This window comes from Temnothorax nylanderi, unplaced genomic scaffold (genome assembly GCF_030848795.1).
Source record: "Temnothorax nylanderi isolate EJ_2023f unplaced genomic scaffold, tnyl_v1.0 TNYL_tig0073_pilon, whole genome shotgun sequence".
Taxonomy (NCBI): Eukaryota; Metazoa; Arthropoda; class Insecta; order Hymenoptera; family Formicidae; genus Temnothorax; species Temnothorax nylanderi.
The window spans coordinates 893,489-914,279 of NW_027249135.1; the positions used below are offsets into that span (position 1 = coordinate 893,489).

Consider the following 20,791-nt stretch of genomic DNA (forward strand, 5'->3'; position numbering starts at 1 on the left):
AAATCTCTTCGTACTCTTCCAATATAGGTACATAAAGAAAGTCATTTCATGAACAGTCTCCGCTAAAGCTTCTTCTCAAAATAGCTTCTCTTTACGTACGCAGATACTAACACAAAGGAGATCCAAATTTTGCAATGGCAAAACTTTGGTCTATCTCCGTCCCTGTTCATCGTTCTATCGGTACTTTGATAGGGCAAAAGGGGAACGGAAGGTAGAGGCGGTTCGGAATTAAACTTTCGCGTGAAGACAATGGAGACCTATCTTGGTACACACGTTGAAAGAGACTAGCAGGAGCAATTCTCCGGCAATATCTGTAGCAAAGGAGACAGAAAATAGGAAAGGTGTGGAAGAGGTCGAATAACGTCAATGTTACATCTGTTACTCTTGATTTCCTTCCATTTCCTATAAAGGATATTTTGGCGATAAACATATTTTACGAATAGAAAACCATTCTTTGTTGAAGACTAATTATTTATTAAATTTGAATTATACGACCGCATAATTTTCGATTGTTTTAGAATTTTAAAAATTAACATTTTTTTCTATGCTATTTTTATAACCATACTTTATTAAAGATCGAAATTTTATTAGAATAAATTTTATATGAAATGTGAGTTGAAGAATACAGCTTTTATCATCTATTTCCTCTTCTGAGAAGCTCAGTTAGCCACAAGCTTTTTAAATTCAATTATTAATTATTCTGAAAAAAAAAACTACGGATGACTCGATATTTCCGTTGAAGAGAATAATCGGCTATAAATTTGTCAAAGAGAAATTATTTCTAGACAATGTAAAAGTGGGACACCCTCCATGATCGATTAAAAGGGTATACACGTATATATAAGAGAAGGCAGTTATATAAAAGGATAAAAATAATTTAACGCTCCCTTCTTTTATTGCGTTTGAAAGAAAATGAGAAACGTTGTGTAAGAAATGTTTGCACGTAGGAACTGTGTCCCTCACCTAATAACGGATTCAATTACGAAGGTCTGTATAGCACTCGAGGTTACCATGATGTACGGCGCGATGTAAAATTTAAAACTGACGCGTACCAAGACTCCTAACCGCCTCATGACTTGTGGTTTCCGTTTCGGCGTTATGGTGGCCATACTAACCGGTTTCGGTCGGAAACGGGACATCTCGTTCTCTCCAGGGAAATGTCTAAAAACGACCTGACGTCGCTCGCCTGCCCGCCTTTTCCTCCGCGTATATATCCGGTGCCCAAACGTTTTCCTACGAAGCTCGCCTTCCGCCCCATGTTAAAAATGCATCTCTGCCTGTATCCATATAATCTTGACTCATTTAACATAATTCATGAGAGAGAAACGCTCTTCCATATTTTTTACTCTTTACTCTTTACTCTTTACTCTTTCACCTTATCTTGCAACATTAGCGTTGCAAAAATAGAAGAAAGTAGGCGATGATTCTCAAATAATTAAAATAGGCCCTTTAGTATTTTGCATTTATATACATAATGGTGTAGCCTTATACGTCGGGTCTGTGATCAGTGCCGAGCGGATGTATAACGTGAAATTCGCTTAAAAATTGTATGAGAATGAAAGCAAAGTAAATTGAATATAAAAGACCGCCATAAGAGCGACGTACGGTAGCTCCCGTGATGTTTAGGTAAATTATTGTGGCCACTAGTGAGCACAGGAGAAAAGCTAGGCAACCGGGTGCCATATCGCTGATCCTGATCTTCGTCTGTTGTTCAGGATCAGTGGCGGCGGCGATGCCATAAGTCAGCCCAAGTCCCAGTAGGGTGTTAAACATTGGCCCGCCGAAGCAGGCTGCATATCCCATGCGTGGAAATCCCCGTCTGGCGATAGCGACGTTCGATATGAGATCTGACCAATGAATTAGCTTATATAAATATTTTAATGTAAACACAAAATTTACATTATATTATTACATTATATTATTAACAAACCAAACGAAGCATTAACTTGAAGCTTTAAAGAGATATAATTATCGAAAAATGTCGTAATGTCACGATTATTGCAGTTTATGTTATATCGTTTCTTTCGTCGCATTTGGAAGTCAGAAAGTACGATCTTGTCGACTGTATATTTTTGGTTACCGCATACACTATCTTCAACTACTACCTTAATCAAAACATTTCTCACACGGCTTACCTCCGATGCTGTTTCCCCACGCAAGAAATGTGATGCCCAACATAGCGTCAGATATACTGCATGCGTATCCTATGCATTGAAGTACCGCCATGACCTCCCCGGCCACCAGATAAACCGTCAACATAGCAGCTAGAAATCCCAAAAATGCAAAGACCTGGAATAATGTTAATGTTGCGTGTTTGCTTATTGATAAACTGCTGAATATGGTTTTTCTCATATCCTTGAATGTCGCAAACACTTAAAAACTCCGACCATCCGCACAAGGCGAAGGAGGAAAGAAAAGTACTCACATTATGGAACTTTGGTACACGATCCACGTGCGTCGTTAGAAATACAATTACACCAATTACGGTACCGGCAACGAGGAATATCGGCATCACCGGCAAATTGCCAAAAGTCGTTTGCCAAACTGCAATAAAATAGTTAAAATGAAATTGAAGTTGAGTGGTACCGACTGTTATGCCGTCAAGTGTCGATACGACAATTATGTGTTATTGACTGCTTGTCTGAATTTAGCATCTACCATCGTTTTGCAATGAAGGACGTTATGGAGAATACTTCTGTCATATCATGGAAAATTATTCACGAGAAAAGAATGCGCGGAAGAAATATTAAAAAGTAATAAGCCGCAGTCTTTAATATTTAAACAAAAATTAATTCTGGCTATATTTTTTATCTTCTATTTTGAATAACTTTTTAAGAAATATATAACTGTTAAGTTAAAACTTTTTTAAGTCTGCGTCAGATTAAATAATGGATAAACTTATCTCGAATAGCTTGTTATTGAAATACGCGATTTAAAATAATTGAATATATCGTTATAAGCAATATGGATAAATAAAACTAACCATTTAATAGAAATAGTGCTATCGTAGGCGTCACGCATAACTGGAAGCAATTTAATAGCTTTGACCAGCCTTGTTTCTCGACGGTAGGATTTACAACCGGTATAAACAGCTGCAGTAGTAACATGGCGGGTGAACGTACAATCAAAACGATCTTAAACAATTTATTTGATTTCTTCCAATCTTCTTCGGTGATCGGATTGACATCGTACAAAAATTCTCTAAAAAGACCTTTCGGACGGTCGGAAACGTACTCACTAATTTCCGGGCTTAGCTGGACGGATTCACCCCGTAGCTTGGCTCTCTGTAATTCCGTGGCAATTGCGATATCTGCCTCATACAAACGTATATAAGTACATAGAAATACTGGAAGTAAGTCATATATAAAAATTTTAAAACAAGAGTAAACTAAATTCACAATATTTAAGGACTTCGATTTTAAATATCAAAAATAGAATAAATATTAGAGATTTATTCCACTTTCGTATATTAAAAATATTTATTGTACGTATTTAATTGCAAATATGAACTAAACGTGCAAACATCTGTGATTAAAGCGATTATTAAATAACTGACGACGAATTATATTACGAGTTCGCATACGAGCGAAAACACAATATTTCCGCATAACGAAAAAACGCATCGTTCCGGAAAAAAATTTGATCTATTGAAAAATTCAAAAGAGCTAAAGACAAGGATATGTGCGATGAGTCGTAAAAACGACGCTTGGTACCTAGCTTGGCATGTAAGCCAAAAGGTCGGCTTCTACCGGGAATCTTGGGAATGGCGCCTGTGTCTCTGTTCACCAAGTAAGTATGCAGGACGTCTGGATCGGGCACACTTGGGATCCTGGCTGAAAGTACATAAGAATGTTCTCAGGAAAGGGGATCGATACTTAGTATGGTGAAAATTTTCTGTTGGCGATAAGGAAGGAGCTAGTCATCTTTTTCACATCGCAGCGAATTCATGGGTTATGAAAAGAGATATTTCTCGTTTTAGAATAGAAATAGTTCTCGAATGCACACTGATCATAAAATTTCGAGCATATAGAGATATCTCGGGAATATATCTCTCCGCGTGAATTAGACTCTCGCAGAGAGTCGAGTATAATTTTATTTACATTTGTGAGAAACATTGTTAATCTAAACTTATGTACTTTTTGAAAGTTATGAGTTTTCGAAGTTCTACAATCTACTGTCATTGTCTGAGATAAATATTAAAAGTCTCTTGCGTGAATCGAAGAATCCACAACGTACTTTTCAGAGTCTCCTCTCTGGTGTCATACACCTGCATTATCACGACCGCCACAATGAACAGTATGTAGACCAGAATAAAGCCTGCAATTAAAATTTATCAGCATTAAAAAGCGCTAATGTCGCTTGGCTCGCAGGGTTATTTCTCTCACACGTACCGCTGGGATAATGAATGGTCCACATAATATTACGCAAAAAAACGTGATATCCGCCTTTTTCTTAATTAAAGAAAAAAGATCTTAATTACCCCTTTCTTTTTAATATACGAACAGAAAAGAAATAATGCCGGTGGTGGAATCCATTTTAAGAATTCTTAATGAAGCAAATAATAAATAGATACACATACTTGAATACTTCTGCTGTTAAATAAAAATAAATGAAACTAAGTAATGATTTAATACAATTTAAATGTATAAAGCCTGGAATGGAAAGCGATGGCCTGGAAAAGTTTGAGATGCACCGATTCAGATAAACAAAAATTGAATTTCTGTCCGTTTGTCTATTTACTATCGCGGCACGCGGTATGAAAAAATGAATCCTGACATTCAATGGCTTTATACGTGACTTAATAATAGCCTCCGTTCTATGCCGCTTTGTTCGGGCGCAAGATTATTTCCATGGACTTTATCCATTGCAACAATAATCCCTGTTTTCTCGGTGAAACGAATTCCTTGCCGTGGAATCCCGCAAAAATTCATCGACAGTCAGATTGCAAGCCCCACCAGGCAGATGGTGGAGAGAGACTGCGGCGTAGCTTAATTAAATTCGTCGAAGAATTATCGTTATTCCAGAATGAAACCACTTATGGCTTCCCGCAGATAAACTTTTCCGCTCATGACGTAACCGATTCGGTGTGCGAAATATTAATAAATTTTGCCAAATATTCTATAATTCCGATGCCTACTATAGCAAAATTAATATCACAGTTTAATCACTTTGCTTAGCATTTAATTATGCAGTTTAGTATTTAATATAATGTTTAATAATGTAGTATATAATATTATAATGCATGCATAATTTTTCAGTCATCTGTCAATAGTTTGCAGATATCAGCTTAAGTAGGGTTTATGGAAGTTATTACCCAACATGAGTTAATCATCTGTTCAATTGAAATAGGACAGAACAATCGAGATCATATATTTATTCTATTTGGGTATTATTGCGTATCATTGTTTAAATCATTGGCACTAGCATTCGAGTACGAATAATAATTAATCGTATTTCTCCGTATCTTCTCTTACATATAAGAAAATAATCGATAACATTTGATAATGGTATGAACACAGAAAGCTACTGCAATCTTTCTCTTAATTATCTTTTACAATGATTTTTCCTCAATGATTGTGCTTGTTACAATCTTTTGTCAATTGTAAATCAATAGTTATAAAAATCGATAAAATTAACGAAAAAAAAAGAGAAATAATTTACGCCTATTTTTAACCTATTCATGAATGTGTATGTATGATAATCGATTAGTATCTAAATGGCAAATACAGAATGTAGCATATTGCGACGGGCGGGAATGAGTCGACCAATATTAGCTTATCGGATTCAAATAAAGATAGTAGACGTACTTATGGCCTCCCAGAGGTAAACCATCTCGTCCCACACTACGTAGCTTATCCAGCATACGGAAACGATATAAAAACAGGCGTCCCTCGCGAGGGATCTGAGCGAAACTTTAAAAGGCTTAGTTATCGCGACGGAACCGGCAATCATCGAGGTCACGAAGACACCTGCGCCGATTAATTCGGTGAACATTATTATCGCTTCGTCGCCTCTCGACACGAGGGACGTGAAGATGTCAGGCGCGCCGTTTCCGAATGCCAATATCGTCACTCCTGCTATGCTATCCGATAGATGCATTACACTGGCTATTACTGCCAATGCTGGGCAAAAACTGGAATAAAAACGTCGTAATGAATCATTTATGGGAACTATCTATGTCTAAAGTATTTCAGTATTTATGCCGTAATTCATAGATAATAGATCGACAAAAGAACCAAGAATAGTCTTGAAAACTTAAATTAGATTTTCGATTTAAACATTTAAATGAACCTTCCTTATTTTCGGAATTATAACGTATATTTCTTTTATAAATTTTTTTTATAATCTATGGTTTATCGGTTTGTTTAATTTTATGCTACATATACGTGCATAATAAATGTCATTATACATATATCATTTATCTTATATAAATTAGGAAAAAAGATCAAAATTCTTTTTTCTCTGCCTATTAAACTTTATTAACTTTTTATTAAATTTATTTTATACATATATAATTCGCTTTTCTTGTTATATTCTTTTTCTATATTTTTTCTGAATTTTTTTGCCGTATAACTCATTACAAAATTATATTTCGGTCATAACATCAAAATGTGTATATATAAACAGCGATTTCTATGTTTAGTATAATGATGATTATATGTATAACGACTCTAGTAATGGAACTCTAGTAAGATATGTGAAGCAGTTGACTTGGAAAGGAAGCGACTTTTGGATAACGCTCGTTTGAGATGCACATTATTCAACTAACCTCGTATACATTTAGCATTCGCTATTTCACTGCACGCAGAGAGTATGTTATTTACAAGAAAGTAAATTTACCCTCTTAACTGAGTTTTAACTATTATACTGGTTACACATCAAAGCTGAACTCCAACACAAACTTGGTAACATAAATACCGTCATATTTTCTACCATTAAACACAGCAAAATAAATTCGACGAAAGCTTTAGCGACCTTTAAAGATTTCAGGGATCTAGAAGATGATTGCCAACGTATAAACGCAAAAGCGATCGAATATATATATATATATGTTTTACAATTTAGTACATCGCGTTATAAATTCATAGTTTGCATTTTATATTACGCAGTGCATATTAATCTTGAACAACTTATTATTATGATAAATTCTTGTAACTTTATATAATTTAACGAATTAAAAGATATATCGAAATAATATCAATTTATTAGAATACCGATATATATATTAAATATTTAAATGCCACTAGAAAACCCCGGTTTTCGGGATTCCGAAACTGTTGTTGGATGCGTCTCTTACAAACATGGCAACTTGCCATTTTTCCCTGATATTTGTATAACTCGAAAGAATACAGAAACCTTCGTTTATCACGTTGAAAGAAACCGCTCCATAGAACGTAGACGGTTGAAATACGGGGAAGCATGAATCTTTCGGTTATTGGCTTGGTTAGTTGCCAGAAGTCAAAATTCGTTTTGTAGTTATGTAATCATCTATATTCTGTAGATGGTAACACGTTTTCATCGGAATTGAACTTAGCTAGAGTTCTCAATTTTTTTTCGGTACTAAGAAAAGGCGCAGTTCCATTGTTACTCGCCCTTACGTGTGTTCTCATAATTTGCATTTATAATTGACCATTATTTAGCGGGTATCAAAAATAATAATTTTACAAATATATTTTATATTTATTTATCACTTTGCTTAATTTATTTTATTTCTTACAAAAATGCATCGTGATAAATAATATACGCAAAATTTCATTGAATATTATACTTTCTGCTAATCAATAATCTACAAATATATCCGATGATGAATACCAGCGTAAGTCAACTTACAAATTATCCGCTGTGGTCCCCAAAATTAAGAATAAATAGAGTAGCCAGAAGAGTACGAGGGCCAAGCCGCCAGCAAACAGCGCCATGTCCTCAGATCTGAAGTAGCAGAATAACAGTACTGTATACTGAATCACCGAGTCTGAATAGCAGTCTTCGGTGTTCCTCACCCACTCGCAACGTTCCGCGGCGGAAACTTGCCAAACGTACGAGCAATCATCCTGAAAAAAAAATTCGACGAGGAGCTCGACGAGAACGCAAACTGGAAGAGACGTCGATAACAATTCACCTCCCGTATGGGCAGATGCCCGTGTCTTAAAAAAGGGCTCGATATTTGCGACCTCATGTTCGAAGAGCATAAAAGCGCAACGAAGCGATACGTAACCTATATTTTGTGTATTTGCCTTTCACGGATCCGCTCGATCGTTGCCTATTCAAGCAGAAGCGAGCGAAACTTCAAGCGATATAGACAGAAAGCTGTCACATACGTAGCGCATACTATGCGCGCAGTTCAAAACGTAAATTCAATATGAAGCACACATAAAGAGAATTCATAACAGTGACACACACGCGCGAAATAGAACAGTCGGTGTACTCATCAATGCAAGGAAATTTAATGAACATTACAATATAATCTAAGACATTATTAATCTAAGACATTGCTCCTTCTGATTTCGTTTGTAAAGCAACATAAAAGACAATATTAAGTACAATAGCACCAATTAAATTATTAAAATCTGATAATTCCAAAAACATTTGCAAATTAATCTTCAATTGCAATTAGATAGAAATGTCAGCGATGCAACATGTCTTTCTTCGTGAAAAAAGAAAATGATATACAATCGTCAGTTTCTCTTGACAACAGGAGAGCGCACTCAAGAATGCCATGTCGCTACTCGACGACGACGTGAGACTGAATGGGTATACTCAACTCATCCGCACTCATCTGATAGCAACGAGAGCCTCATTAGATGCAGAGCATCCGTTCTGTCATTTCGTCCCATTTCTGCCCACAATGAAAAAAAGAAACGCTGTGTAACGAGCACGGAAAGGAACCTCTCCGCAAAACGGATACGCTGTCATTCAGCGCGCGATATTATATCGACACTTATTCGATATTATTGTCAGTTTACGGATGATGAAAATTCAATGACGTGTCGCAAACCAGTATCAGTTGATTATATTTGCTATGAGCAACCAAGAACTTTCACAGTTGTTATCACGGTTTTACGCGAAAACACTCAAACATAGAAAACAACGTGTAAACTATTTCTCGCGAAATGCTCATTAACGATAATTCACGGGCTAGAAACTGATATTGTTATTGTACAATATTGTATTCTCTCGGTGTTTAAAACGTATGCGTGTAATACATACATCATTAAAATGTATTAATGACCGAAGCATTATACCGGTAATTTTGGGTTTTCCAATGTTCCATCAGATATCCTTCACCAAGTTTTAACTAAACTTGTATTATGTGCTATTAATTAACATTAAAATAATTACACAAAATATTGAAAATTTTCCATTTTATATATGATTTAAGATCGAAAGAGAGATTTAAGTCATTTAAATAAAAACTAACGGTGCGTCAGACAGGCGCGGATTATATTATTGCATTATTCATCATTCCTAATCATATTGCCTCGATTTCAAAGCGTCGATCCCTTCTACATATATCTGTATCAAATATATAGGATTTACAATTTAACGCCGAACGGCACTATAGAGGGACGTTTATAGCAAGAAACTCTCGACGGGTTGTCTCTTTCTTCTGAGAGGTGACGATCGAGTAAAAACTGACGATTTTGTTCAGATTTGAACTCGGATCTTCGGCTCACTAGAACAACCGCACAACTAACTCTGCACCACGATCGTCACGCTTTCGTATCAGTGTCTGAAAGTTATAGCTTGTATTTTAGCGTCAACGGGAAACCTTAGCTTTATACATACATCTAGCTTATACAAGATTAGTTCGCAAAAACGATAAATCAACTGAGTTGGACAGGTCTCAAATAGTGTAATGAGAATTATAATAAATTGGGTTTACAAGTGATTTGTTATTTTAGCGTAAAATTGCACATATATATAAGTTACTCTAGCGAGCACTTGACCGCGCAAATTACCCTGGAAAAAAATCATAAAATTATAGAGGGCTGACGTCTCTCTATCAGTCTATCTTCTATTGTTGCCTACTTCCTAACAACTTTCCATTAAGCCCACCTTTCAGCAGCAGCGTACTTCACCGTAATTGCCAACTTCAGCAAATTGTCATTTATCGCCAGACTTCTTTTGTGCTGCTTTCGCTCTAAACACTTTATTGAATTGCATTCACAGAGGGCACAAAGGAGCCAACGGCTTTACCCCAATTTATACTGCGCTTTTATTCTCCCTACGAGCGCGCTCGCTTGGCTTTTCCGGTTTCCTGTTTTGGCTCTCTCTGTGCCGCCTGCACATTTATAATAAAGCGCGTGAGTGATATAAGGCTAGAATATGCAAAAGCTTCTTTCCGTAGTATAAGATGACTCTTACAATTAATGTAACGGCGTGCCGCCATTGTGTTGCTAAAACCGAGTATGTGCGAGTGTACACACTCGGTTATACTCGAGTCGTTTGCCGTGTGTTTTGCAGAATAATTCATACCAGAGATAAAACAAAGACTCGTTGTAAATGTTAAAATAACGATGCAATTTGTCTCAATTGAATCGGTCGTTTAAAAAAAAAGAAAGCAAAGAATCTTTTTCATGAATCTATGTATCTTATTTTCGACGAGTCCGTTTTTATACAAAAATAAATGTTATTGTGGAAATTTATTTAATTATCGTGCTAAACATCTGTCTAAAATCTCACGTCATATGGTTACGTAGTCACACCAGTAAATACAATACAGCACGATGGTTTGTTTGATAATATTTCCGTGCAAAAGAATGAATAAATCGCATTCTGATATTTTTGTCAGTTGCACTATTCCGCTTCACTCGGGGCGGTTATATATTCGAGATAAAAGCTAAAAACGACGGATACATCGCGGATAGATCGGGTCAGAAAAACTCAACTGATAATTTCAAATAAAGTATTGCTCTTTAATAATATAAAATATCCTATGCGGATAAAACGAGCTTAAATCATGATTTTTGGGAGATATAATTTATTTGCATTGATTGCAAGTAAATATAGAATTTCATTATATTTGTATTTTACAGAGACGAAATAGATTGAATTCCTTTGTATTTTAAATTTGTAGAAATTTAATTTCATCGTCATCGTCTTTCTCTACTGTGTAAAAAATCGCGTCTCAGCTGTCTTTAGTCTTTATCAAGCTATGTTAAGTTATATCAGGATTTCTAGTAACGAGGGAGAGGTTCAATTAATCTGAGATTACGGTCGTTCCTGACAATTACCGACAGACTTCCAATAACTTGTTGCAACAGATGCTTGATAGGTTCTGCCTACTCATTCAAGCAGATGGTATCGATAGGTGTCTGCGGTGTCGATAACTTTTTTCCTCTTTTATAAATTATTAGGGTTTTTAACACTTCAATGGAGTTAATCGATATGCACAAAACACACCAAACATAATATAAAATTAGAAGAATTTTTAATAATCTATGAAAGTTTTAAATACAGAAATTTATTATCTCCAAAATTTAACAAAGGGCCTTTAGCAACTAAATTACAATAATAATTAATTTATATGTGATATTATACATAGATATATATATACTTCACAATAGTTTATTTTATAGAGGTAAATGTTTTACATATTGTGTGCGCGCAAAATTATTTTGTCTTTTTATCGATAGCGATGCTTATTTTCTTCTTAGAGAATAATAGACCAAGTAACTTACAAATTAACCAAAGTACGAAAACTATAATGGATATTATTATTAAAGCAACATCTAACACCAAATATTGATACCACGTTAACTCTGTGGCAGCTGTTTTTAAAAAATCCGGATCGTGACGAATTGTGTGTTCTACCCAATATACAGCTTCTTCCACTGGCGGCATCAGACAATCTCTGAATTGAAAGGAAGCCTTTCGTGCCATTTCCGTGTAACTGCAAAACAAGCAAATTAAATAATATTAATAGCAAGTAGGTATAGACAGACGTACGTACTTTGTTAATCGACACACAATTATTATAACTACAATAAACAAAATCGTCTAACAAGGAATATCGCTCTGTGCACCAATTGTGTGATAAATATTCTGTAATATAAAAATCTTGATTCTTTAGAAATCGAACTTTACCTCTTGTTTGATAATATTTCGTTCAAACTGCTCGAGAAACGTTTGTACGAGAACTGTTGCAAATCCAGTTGCAATGCCAGTCCCTTCTCCACGACGTAGGCCATGTTTAAATGGTGATCCCCGAAAAGAGGTATTCCTAAGATCGGTATCCCGCAGTAAATCGCTTCTTGTAATCCGAGCAGTCCTCCGTGATTGATTAGCAACCGCGTATTCGGATGACCTATACATATTTACGATAAAAGGCTATTTATTATATTATCTTTGTTGCGGTATACATATTTACATCGTGTTATGAAGAAGTCTGCACAAACAAAGATTGAATGTAACTGTTAACTTTTGGAAATGAGAATTACTTGCACGTTTTTAACTTTTCCAACTCTTTTTTATTATTATTTTTTATTTGAATTTTTATTTTGCTTACATACATTTTTGCCTTCACTAACAATAAGTGAAGCTTTGTGTTTAATACCAGTTCATAACTAATTAAAAATTTTAATAATTTTCTTTAATCCTTTATCTCAAAGCAGAGAACATTACAAGTGGCAATGACTCTTGGATAGCGCGTTTAAAATTTAAGCGTAAAAATGAAGCCGTAATAATGGATAAAACGACGTAATAAGGATAACGAGGTTGATTGCATAATATAGCGAAAATGGAATTCCATGAAAAGCGTTGGTCACGCGGCGGTGGTTTAGAGGAAAAACGGGTGAATACCTGAAAATAATTTGTTCCCTTCAGGTGTATATGCAAATGGCACTCTCACAAAAAGATAAAAAAAAAGCAAAGCGAATCACGTGTTTCTGCACATGAATATAGATCGTATGAATTGTGCGGACGATATGTATATGCTGCGAATATATAGATGCAATTATTTTTATCCGTTGCATTTCTAAAGCAATTGATTATCTACCAAAGCATAAAACGTTAGTGTATAAAAGGGTGTATGAGAAATGAAATTGTACAATTGCCACTTAAAATCACGCAGTCATTAAACGTTTTCTCCGTATTCGAGAGAGAATGTACGTATAAATATTTATTTGTACAGAATATTTCATACGCGGGATGATTCTGAAATACGAGCATTGTGCTTTGCAGACACATTTTTCGATTAGTTTAAAGCAGATTGTTCTCCTTTTCTGATTTCGATCCACCTTGTATATCTTTGCAGAGGATTTACCTCGCGTATCCTGATAGACGCGTCGTGCTACTTTAATAAGAACAAACGGTAAATTTGTAATGGACATTAAAAGCCGTTCAATATTCGTGCAAAATTGACCCGCGGATTATTTAGCGATAATGCAAAGTTCGAATGGGTTTTATGCGATCGTTGGATAATGATATCGTAATAAATAAATGATTCGCCCGGCGGTACGGCAATACGCATTATTCTCTTTGCATATATGTGGATATGAGGATTCGCTACCAAATACCACGCCGGTAATAGCGCTATCGACGGTGGGTCGGTGGGTTGGAAAGCAATCGAGCTTACTGAAAATTTTGAATACATCATAGAATAAAGGAAGCCTTGTCTGCGTAAATTAGAATAATTCTATTGCTTCTAAGAATAGTGCGATTTTTAATTCATCTATTCTAATCTTATGTTGAATTTAAATAATTATGATTATCGAGAGAAATATTGCAATATCTGAGTGCCTTTATTTCGTCACTCAGTAATTGTCAATCGCTAAATTTATGATAACTCTAATAAGAAAAATGAATAGCTTTGTAAAAAATTCCGGCGTCCACTCTCCACTGATCCTCCACCGATCTTCCGCCAACCCTCCGCCGGCCGGCGTCCACTCCACCGATCGTCCGCCGATCCTCCGCCAACCCTCCGCCGGCGGCATTTACATGACATTTTATAAATATCAAAGAAGTGATAAACTAGATCAAGTTGCATATCTTTTGTGATATCTTTCAAGATGTCTACACTGAAGTCAAATTTGATTCTATTATAATGGTCATTGCAAGAAAGTTAATTAATAAAATTATTTCGTTTTCCGCACAGATTTTAAGGGAATATGCGCGATAAGAAAAGAGAACGAAATCAGAACGCTCGAAAACTTTTTCTATCGTCTTTCTAGGATTCAATCGACATCCACTCCATTACCAAGAACTTCCTTGGTATATGCTAGGGGGAGGAAAGGAAGGGGAGAGTGCTCTTTTCGTGACCTTCGCGGATAAGCTTCTTTCGACGTTTAATCCCGCGCAGAAACAAAAAAGCTATACGTACACAATACGGAGAGCTGAGGCGCCCACCCGATGCACTTAACGTTTCCCGGCAGCGGAGGCATTCTCTCTTTGGTGCACGTCCACAGTATTTGCTGCGGTACTTGCTCGAATGCCCGGTAAAGGGCGGCAAACACCTGGTTCGGTATAGTGGACGTGTCTATTTGCGATCCCAGACTAAAGTAAATAACGCCGTTTCTGCTCTGAGAGTCCAGATAATCCTGGAGATCCACGGGCAGTGGCTTCGGTCCCGATACCGGAATATGAATACCTCCGATTTCCTTAACTCCCGGTGCCAGAGGACGTGCCGCGCTCACGGCCGGATGGCCGTTCGTCAGGATCAACGATATCCTGGACCGGAGCGCATCAAAGTCGGGCAAATCGTGCCCGAAGTACTTTCTCGCGATCTCATAACTCGGTTCATCGGAAATTATCCTGTGGATTTAGGATATCTGCGGTTAACTTTTCAGCTGATAATAATCATACGACATGATTGATCGTATGATATGGGTTGGTTTATTCAATAGCTAATCTCTTTTAAAATTTAAGGCATGTTTTGTGGCGATAATCGATGTAATCATATTTGTCCATGTTTTTGTTACATATACTTAGGAATGAAATTAATGTCGAATCATGTCGAAGCATAGGCACGTTATTGTATAAAATTTCGAAAAAGCATTTCGATAACGCATTTTTATCTGCAAAAAGTAATTAGTAATCTTATCATTCCAATAGCACTGAGTGGAATTTCAAGCATTTATGCGACACATACTATACTGACATTAAAAATGCTAATATCATATAGACATTAATTTCTAATAGCAATTTTGGAAATATCCGCGCATCTGTTTCCCTACCTATAAGCCAACTTGACAATCGGTAGAAGCACCGTATTAATCGACCTTTCAAGTAAACTCATTCGCCCAGTATACGAGCTGATGCAGTTAGGGATATAGCTCGGATTCTCAGGATTCCTCATCACATTCGACCACGATATTCCAACGGTGCTGATAGCACCGACTATTTTGGATATGTTTAAAGCATGAGCGATACCCAAGAAGCAATCGGTGGCAAAAATCTCGATCACGAGTAAGTCAAAGTGTTCCTTCGATAATCCTTTGATAATTCTATTCATTTCTGGATGGCTCAATACAGGCTCGCAAATTTCCGCGGTGGATATGTATAGAATCTTTTGCCAAATCATGAAATTGTAGATTTCCGGGACCGGTAGAGTGTTGTTTTGACTCATTGATAGTAAAGTGGACGAAATGTCCAGGTCAGTGAAGTTGGCCAGACGAATTCTCTGAGGAAAGTGCGTCACCGCGAAAATCTCGGGACCTCTCGCAGAGAGTCTCTTCAGTAACGGCTCGTACACGTTGTAGTGACTCTTCGCATTGGCAGGAAATATCGCCAGTATCCTGGCCCCATCGACCGCACCGAGCAAACAGATGCTCACGATCAACGATGTCGCCGTAATCTTCATCGTATGTCGAAGGCACGCGTCAACTTTGGATAATTAATTAACACAGAAGCCTTTAATTTCTGAAAAACGTTTCTCTTTCTGGTTTTTTAAAAACTTTTTTCACAATGTTCAATTCAATTGTTCTACTTCGATGCACGTAGTCTTGGCAATAGTCATGGCAATAGTCAACTGCGCTCTTGTCTGCATAATGACGCCACTTATATGTTTGTGTCACCAAACTGTGACCTAGAAAAAAAAGATAAAAACGAAGCTAATGAGGCTATACCAGTTTAACACTTGCTACACAGTAAAAAATTTTGTGTCAATGGAAGTCCACTCTCAATTTTGTGTTAAAATAACTCATTCATCGTGTTATTTTTGACATTTAGAAATGTTATAAATGTCGATATAACATTTCTAAATGTCAAAAATAACACAATGAATGAGTTATTTTAACACAAAATTGAGAGTGGACTTCCATTGACACAAAATTTTTTACTGTGTATAGTTGTTTCTTTTTTATTATTTTTCTTACTTTTAGAGATATCTATGTGCGTGTGCTAATATCTGTGTCATAATATAACATGACAAATTTTAAGTAGTACGATTTTGTGTGGCAATTCTTCCATAACTATTAATAATTTATTTGTGTTCTCTTTACTTTAAAAACAAACTCTAAATATTTTATATTTTGCATACTGTCTTGGAATGGGATAATGATTTATTTTGCATAATTGGAATATTTGTAACTGTTCTTAACATATTTTTGCAGTTACAAAGAATGATATGATAATATTAATAATCAATTTTTATTTGCCTTATTTGTCTTATTTCGCGAATTTGATAATAAATTTTTAAATAACTTTGAACTAAATTATATTAAGATGGAATTGATTATTGTCTTGTTCCATCAATGAAATTAGGAAGGTGAGTTACAAGCATCGAGCGCGAGATTAAAGTGGTTCATTTATTAAGAAATGCATCGCAGAGAGAACGAGAACGGTGTAATGAGGGGGTCGGAACAGAGGGAATAAAAGGCGAATCGGGAAAGAAAAGATTTCAGTATTTATACCGTTCATCCATCCAAAAGGTCCCAAGTGTATTCTCGCTCTTAATCCGGTTGGAAAATCTATCGATTTAAATTCGCACATATTATTGATTGTATCAATCCGGAGATGTTTCCCGTATTTATCGAATTATTTGGAGCGTTTTTCGAAATGTTGAACAATGACGAAATGGACACGCGCATTTCTCGACGTTTCAAAGTGCGCAAGATTGAATGCAATGTGTCCCAGAAATGTTGGAATTTCAGATATTCGCGTTTATTTATGTATACAAAGGAATTGCCTTCGCAACCTCACTTACTATTTAGTAAACATTTTTAAAGCTTTACACGTTACAACACTCAGCATTTCTAGGAAAATTGAATGTTGTTTTCACAAAATATCTAGTGATTTTGATCTAATTCTTTATATTAATTCTCCAAATATCACTTTCATAATAGAAAGAAGAATTTCTTAAAATTCTTATTTATTGTCGTCATACTTTTAAATTAAGATTATGTTAAACATTTTGAAATAATATTCTTATTTATATTATAGTGCAATAGAAAAATACTTAAGGAAAGTTTGATCTCAAAGGTAAAAAAGCCCTGTGTAATATAACTTATTTTTATAACTCATCAATATTTTTAAAAGTTCCCATATCTGTAATTTTTACGAAATATTTGCCGATTTGAAATCATGAGTATGTATTATTTATTATATTTTTATTATTTTTTATATCAGTATCTTTATTTTCTTGAGATATTCATTAATGTGTAATGTGTGAAATAAATTTGCCGTACATAGACAAAATTAGGAATTAATTTAGAAATTAAAGCTATATATTTACAGCATTCACGAGGACTGATTTCACATTCTCCATATATAAAATGGAAAATCGTAGAATTGAATGATTAATAAAAAATAATTTAGAGATCAATAACGAAGATCATCAGATGCAATATTTTTATTTTTTATTGTACGATTTAATTTAACTCGCTTATTTTAGGATGTACATACTGTATATTAATGTACATTTATTACAAAGGTATTTAGCGTTATAAAAGAGTCGAACACAGAGTAATCACGACTATAACGTATAAAGTGGAACGGTATTTTGCTGAATTTCATTTATATACGCAAATTTTTGCATTGTACTAGCACTTTCATTGTTCCCGCACATTGCGATGTGAAATATTAAAAAATGTCAGAAATACCACGAAGTCCATCAATGCATAATTTTATAAATTGCACAAAGTTGAAGTACGGAAAGTAATAAAAATAATCTGACGGAAATTCCTTTCCGATTGAAGTTTCGCGACAAGGTATGTTCTAAAGTAATGCACAAATTTATTTTGCTTACGTCGCGATATGCATTAGTCTAATATTTGAATAATTATTGCTTTAAATACACAGTAATTAGAGTCAAACACATTTGAAATCATTATTTGAAATAATTTCACGAACAAATTTAATCCAACGTTTTACGGCAGAAATGTGCGTGTTATTTCGAATTTGAATTACTTCTTAAATATTTTTCAATTTGTCTATAAAAAGAGGTTGCTCTTATTTTATATATTAATGCAGTAAATTTCAAAATTAATAATTTTAGAGAGGAATTTAGAGAAGTATACTATACTTATGGTATAAACATAAATTTTTTATTTTATTTTGCCTCGATCTTCTTCCATTAAATTTATATGCACGCGCGCATACACATGCTTTAGTCTTAATACAATATATATACTTTTGAAATTTTTTTTGACTATAGAAAAAATACAAAGATTTGATTGAAAGATGCTAAGCTAGTGATCGAATATTAACTTTCTACTCGTGAAATTTGACATCTGCGTTTTACTGAGTCGCGAATGTATTCGAGAAAATAGTTCCGATTTAGGAGTTATATCCTCAAGAGCATTATATCGTCAGCTACGAGTCAAAAGTCGCGAAATTGCTTGTTCCTTTAAGGAAATTAATTTAGAACTAAATTAATTTCCAAAATTTCTTTCCGCGGTAAATATTTGTGAAAGGCTATGCGAACACCGTGTTTTTTCCACGTTCGTGATCGCGATTGCTGCCTCGGCGATGGGCCTTATCGCTGTCCCTCACGTCAGATGATTGTGATGAGTAATTTCTCGTCGGTTTTCGTGAGATCTGTCCGCGACGTCTAATTCGGCGTCTAGTTGAAAGTTGGGAGCTACCGTTGCAGGAACGAAATTAATCCCAGGTTTTCTTAGCAGTTTCCGGAACCAGTGGTTTTGGCAGTAAGTCCATAACGATTACCACATGTTTCATATATAACCGCCGAATTAATTATTATATTCTTAGAGAAGATTTTATTTTTCTCATTAAATATGTTCTCTCATTAATAGTAATACTAATATTATTTTTCTATTAATGAAACTTGTTAATAGTAAAATGTGCATGGATACAACGATAAATTTATAGTATTTATAATTTAAGAAAATGAATTCAAATCAAGAAACAGTTTGCATGCTCTTGTCGATATATTCGAATCATGCTTAAGAATACATACATACATACATATATATATTGAAACAGGGGCGCGGCTCCTCAAAACTTCTTCTACATTGGTTATCCGTTGTTTCACGTCTTCTGACATTAAATTAGACTTTGCTTGCTTCTGTATTCTTTCAGGTATTCTACAATGCAACGAATAATATATTGTATATACCCCAGGTAGCAGAGTGACGTCAAATGACGTATTAATTCCGTCTTAATGACGTCTCTAACGTCATTAAGACGTCTTTAGACGTCATCTAGACGTCACTCTGCTACCTGGGTACTATACCTAAGTAATAATATATCGTATAGATAACATGTAAATAATGCATGTTGCTACTACTTTATTAATAAAAACCATTGCACGTAAAAAAATTGTAGTCATAACCGTAAGACCGTAAGAAAATTTACCAATCACTATCTTATTTTTCGACCATAAGAAGAATACTCGATTATGATTGGTCAATCTTCTTACGGCCTTACAATCATCACTAAAATTTTGTTACATGCAATGGCCTTAACCATTGTACGTATATATTTATACATACTTATTATGTTCGAGTCCTCTTGCACCTCTTGCTTTTCAAACGATCGAATAGAGCCTATAACAATATTTACACATGTTAATATTATATTACTATAACTAATTTTTGTTTATTTCAACAATATGTGTACCTTGCACTATAACGGGCACATCAGAAATATTATATACTTGTGTTTTCTTGGGTCCTGTATAGGTCATATCTTTTTCTACGGAAATGTATATAGTATTACAATAGTAAACATATATCATATATCGAGGCGAAGGTACGGTAATTGTGAATTGTGATCGAGTGATTTGCAGTTTCGTCATGATATTCGCGGGCGATAATCGCTCGTCCCGTCCCGGTCCGCCATATGTTTGGACTATCGAATGTGCATGGCATTCATTACCTCGAATCGTGTCGTGTTTTGAACGTGCTGTGCCGGAATTGTCGTGCGATTATATCCGATTCTTTTCGAAGAGCGGAAAGAGGGCCGAGTGACAACGTGAAATCCGCGTATCGTGATTCAAGTAAAAGTGATTCAAGTAATGGCACACTGTGATGCAACATACAACGCTCGTTCATGAATATATTTCTTATTTTCGTGACTCGTGTATTTCGTGCCGCGTAATCGCGACTCCTCGTTGTGCAAAGCATGCATTAATAGTACTCTTACACTACTTACATTCGCGAGATTTACGTGCTCGATCCCGTAAAATGTGCGTACGATATTTAATCTTAATTGTGGTTTAATCAACTGCGTGTGTCTTTACTAACTGTCCACTTGATTCGCGCAGTATCTCGCGTCAAGATCTTCGAACATTTCGTCGCCATTAACGCGACTGCAACGCAGTGATGAAACGCGGAACGAATCGGGGCAATCGGCGTCGCGACTCCTTCAAATTTGCGCGAAAAATCTATGTTAC

At 35.4% G+C, this 20,791-nt stretch overlaps 2 protein-coding genes and 1 long non-coding RNA gene across 4 annotated transcripts; all 3 read right to left on the minus strand.

Moving 5' to 3' along the window:
• Positions 1-1,485: 1,485 nt before the first annotated feature.
• Positions 1,486-7,916, minus strand: LOC139774031 (mitochondrial sodium/calcium exchanger protein). Its single transcript, XM_071708966.1, has 8 exons — positions 7,831-7,916; positions 5,808-6,133; positions 4,237-4,317; positions 3,714-3,833; positions 2,984-3,310; positions 2,426-2,544; positions 2,136-2,289; positions 1,486-1,847 (listed from the first exon to the last, which is right to left on the minus strand). Exons 1-8 carry the CDS (start codon positions 7,914-7,916, stop codon positions 1,486-1,488), a joined length of 1,575 nt encoding a protein of 524 aa, XP_071565067.1.
• Positions 7,917-11,549: 3,633 nt separating this feature from the next.
• On the minus strand, positions 11,550-16,000 carry LOC139774082 (UDP-glucosyltransferase 2). The gene is made up of 4 exons (XM_071709033.1): positions 15,171-16,000; positions 14,318-14,748; positions 12,085-12,304; positions 11,550-11,890 (listed from the first exon to the last, which is right to left on the minus strand). The coding sequence occupies exons 1-4, from the start codon at positions 15,794-15,796 to the stop codon at positions 11,611-11,613; spliced, it is 1,557 nt and encodes a 518-aa protein (XP_071565134.1). The 5' UTR covers positions 15,797-16,000; the 3' UTR covers positions 11,550-11,610.
• Positions 16,001-18,794: 2,794 nt separating this feature from the next.
• LOC139774084 (uncharacterized) lies at positions 18,795-20,785 on the minus strand. 2 transcript variants are annotated; one of them, XR_011718516.1, is made up of 4 exons: positions 20,017-20,785; positions 19,890-19,943; positions 19,363-19,481; positions 18,795-19,141 (listed from the first exon to the last, which is right to left on the minus strand). It is a non-coding gene; the product is annotated as an uncharacterized lncRNA (long non-coding RNA). The 2 variants fall into 2 exon arrangements; XR_011718515.1 differs by having other exon boundaries at positions 19,128-19,481.
• Between the last annotated feature and the right edge of the window lie 6 nt (positions 20,786-20,791).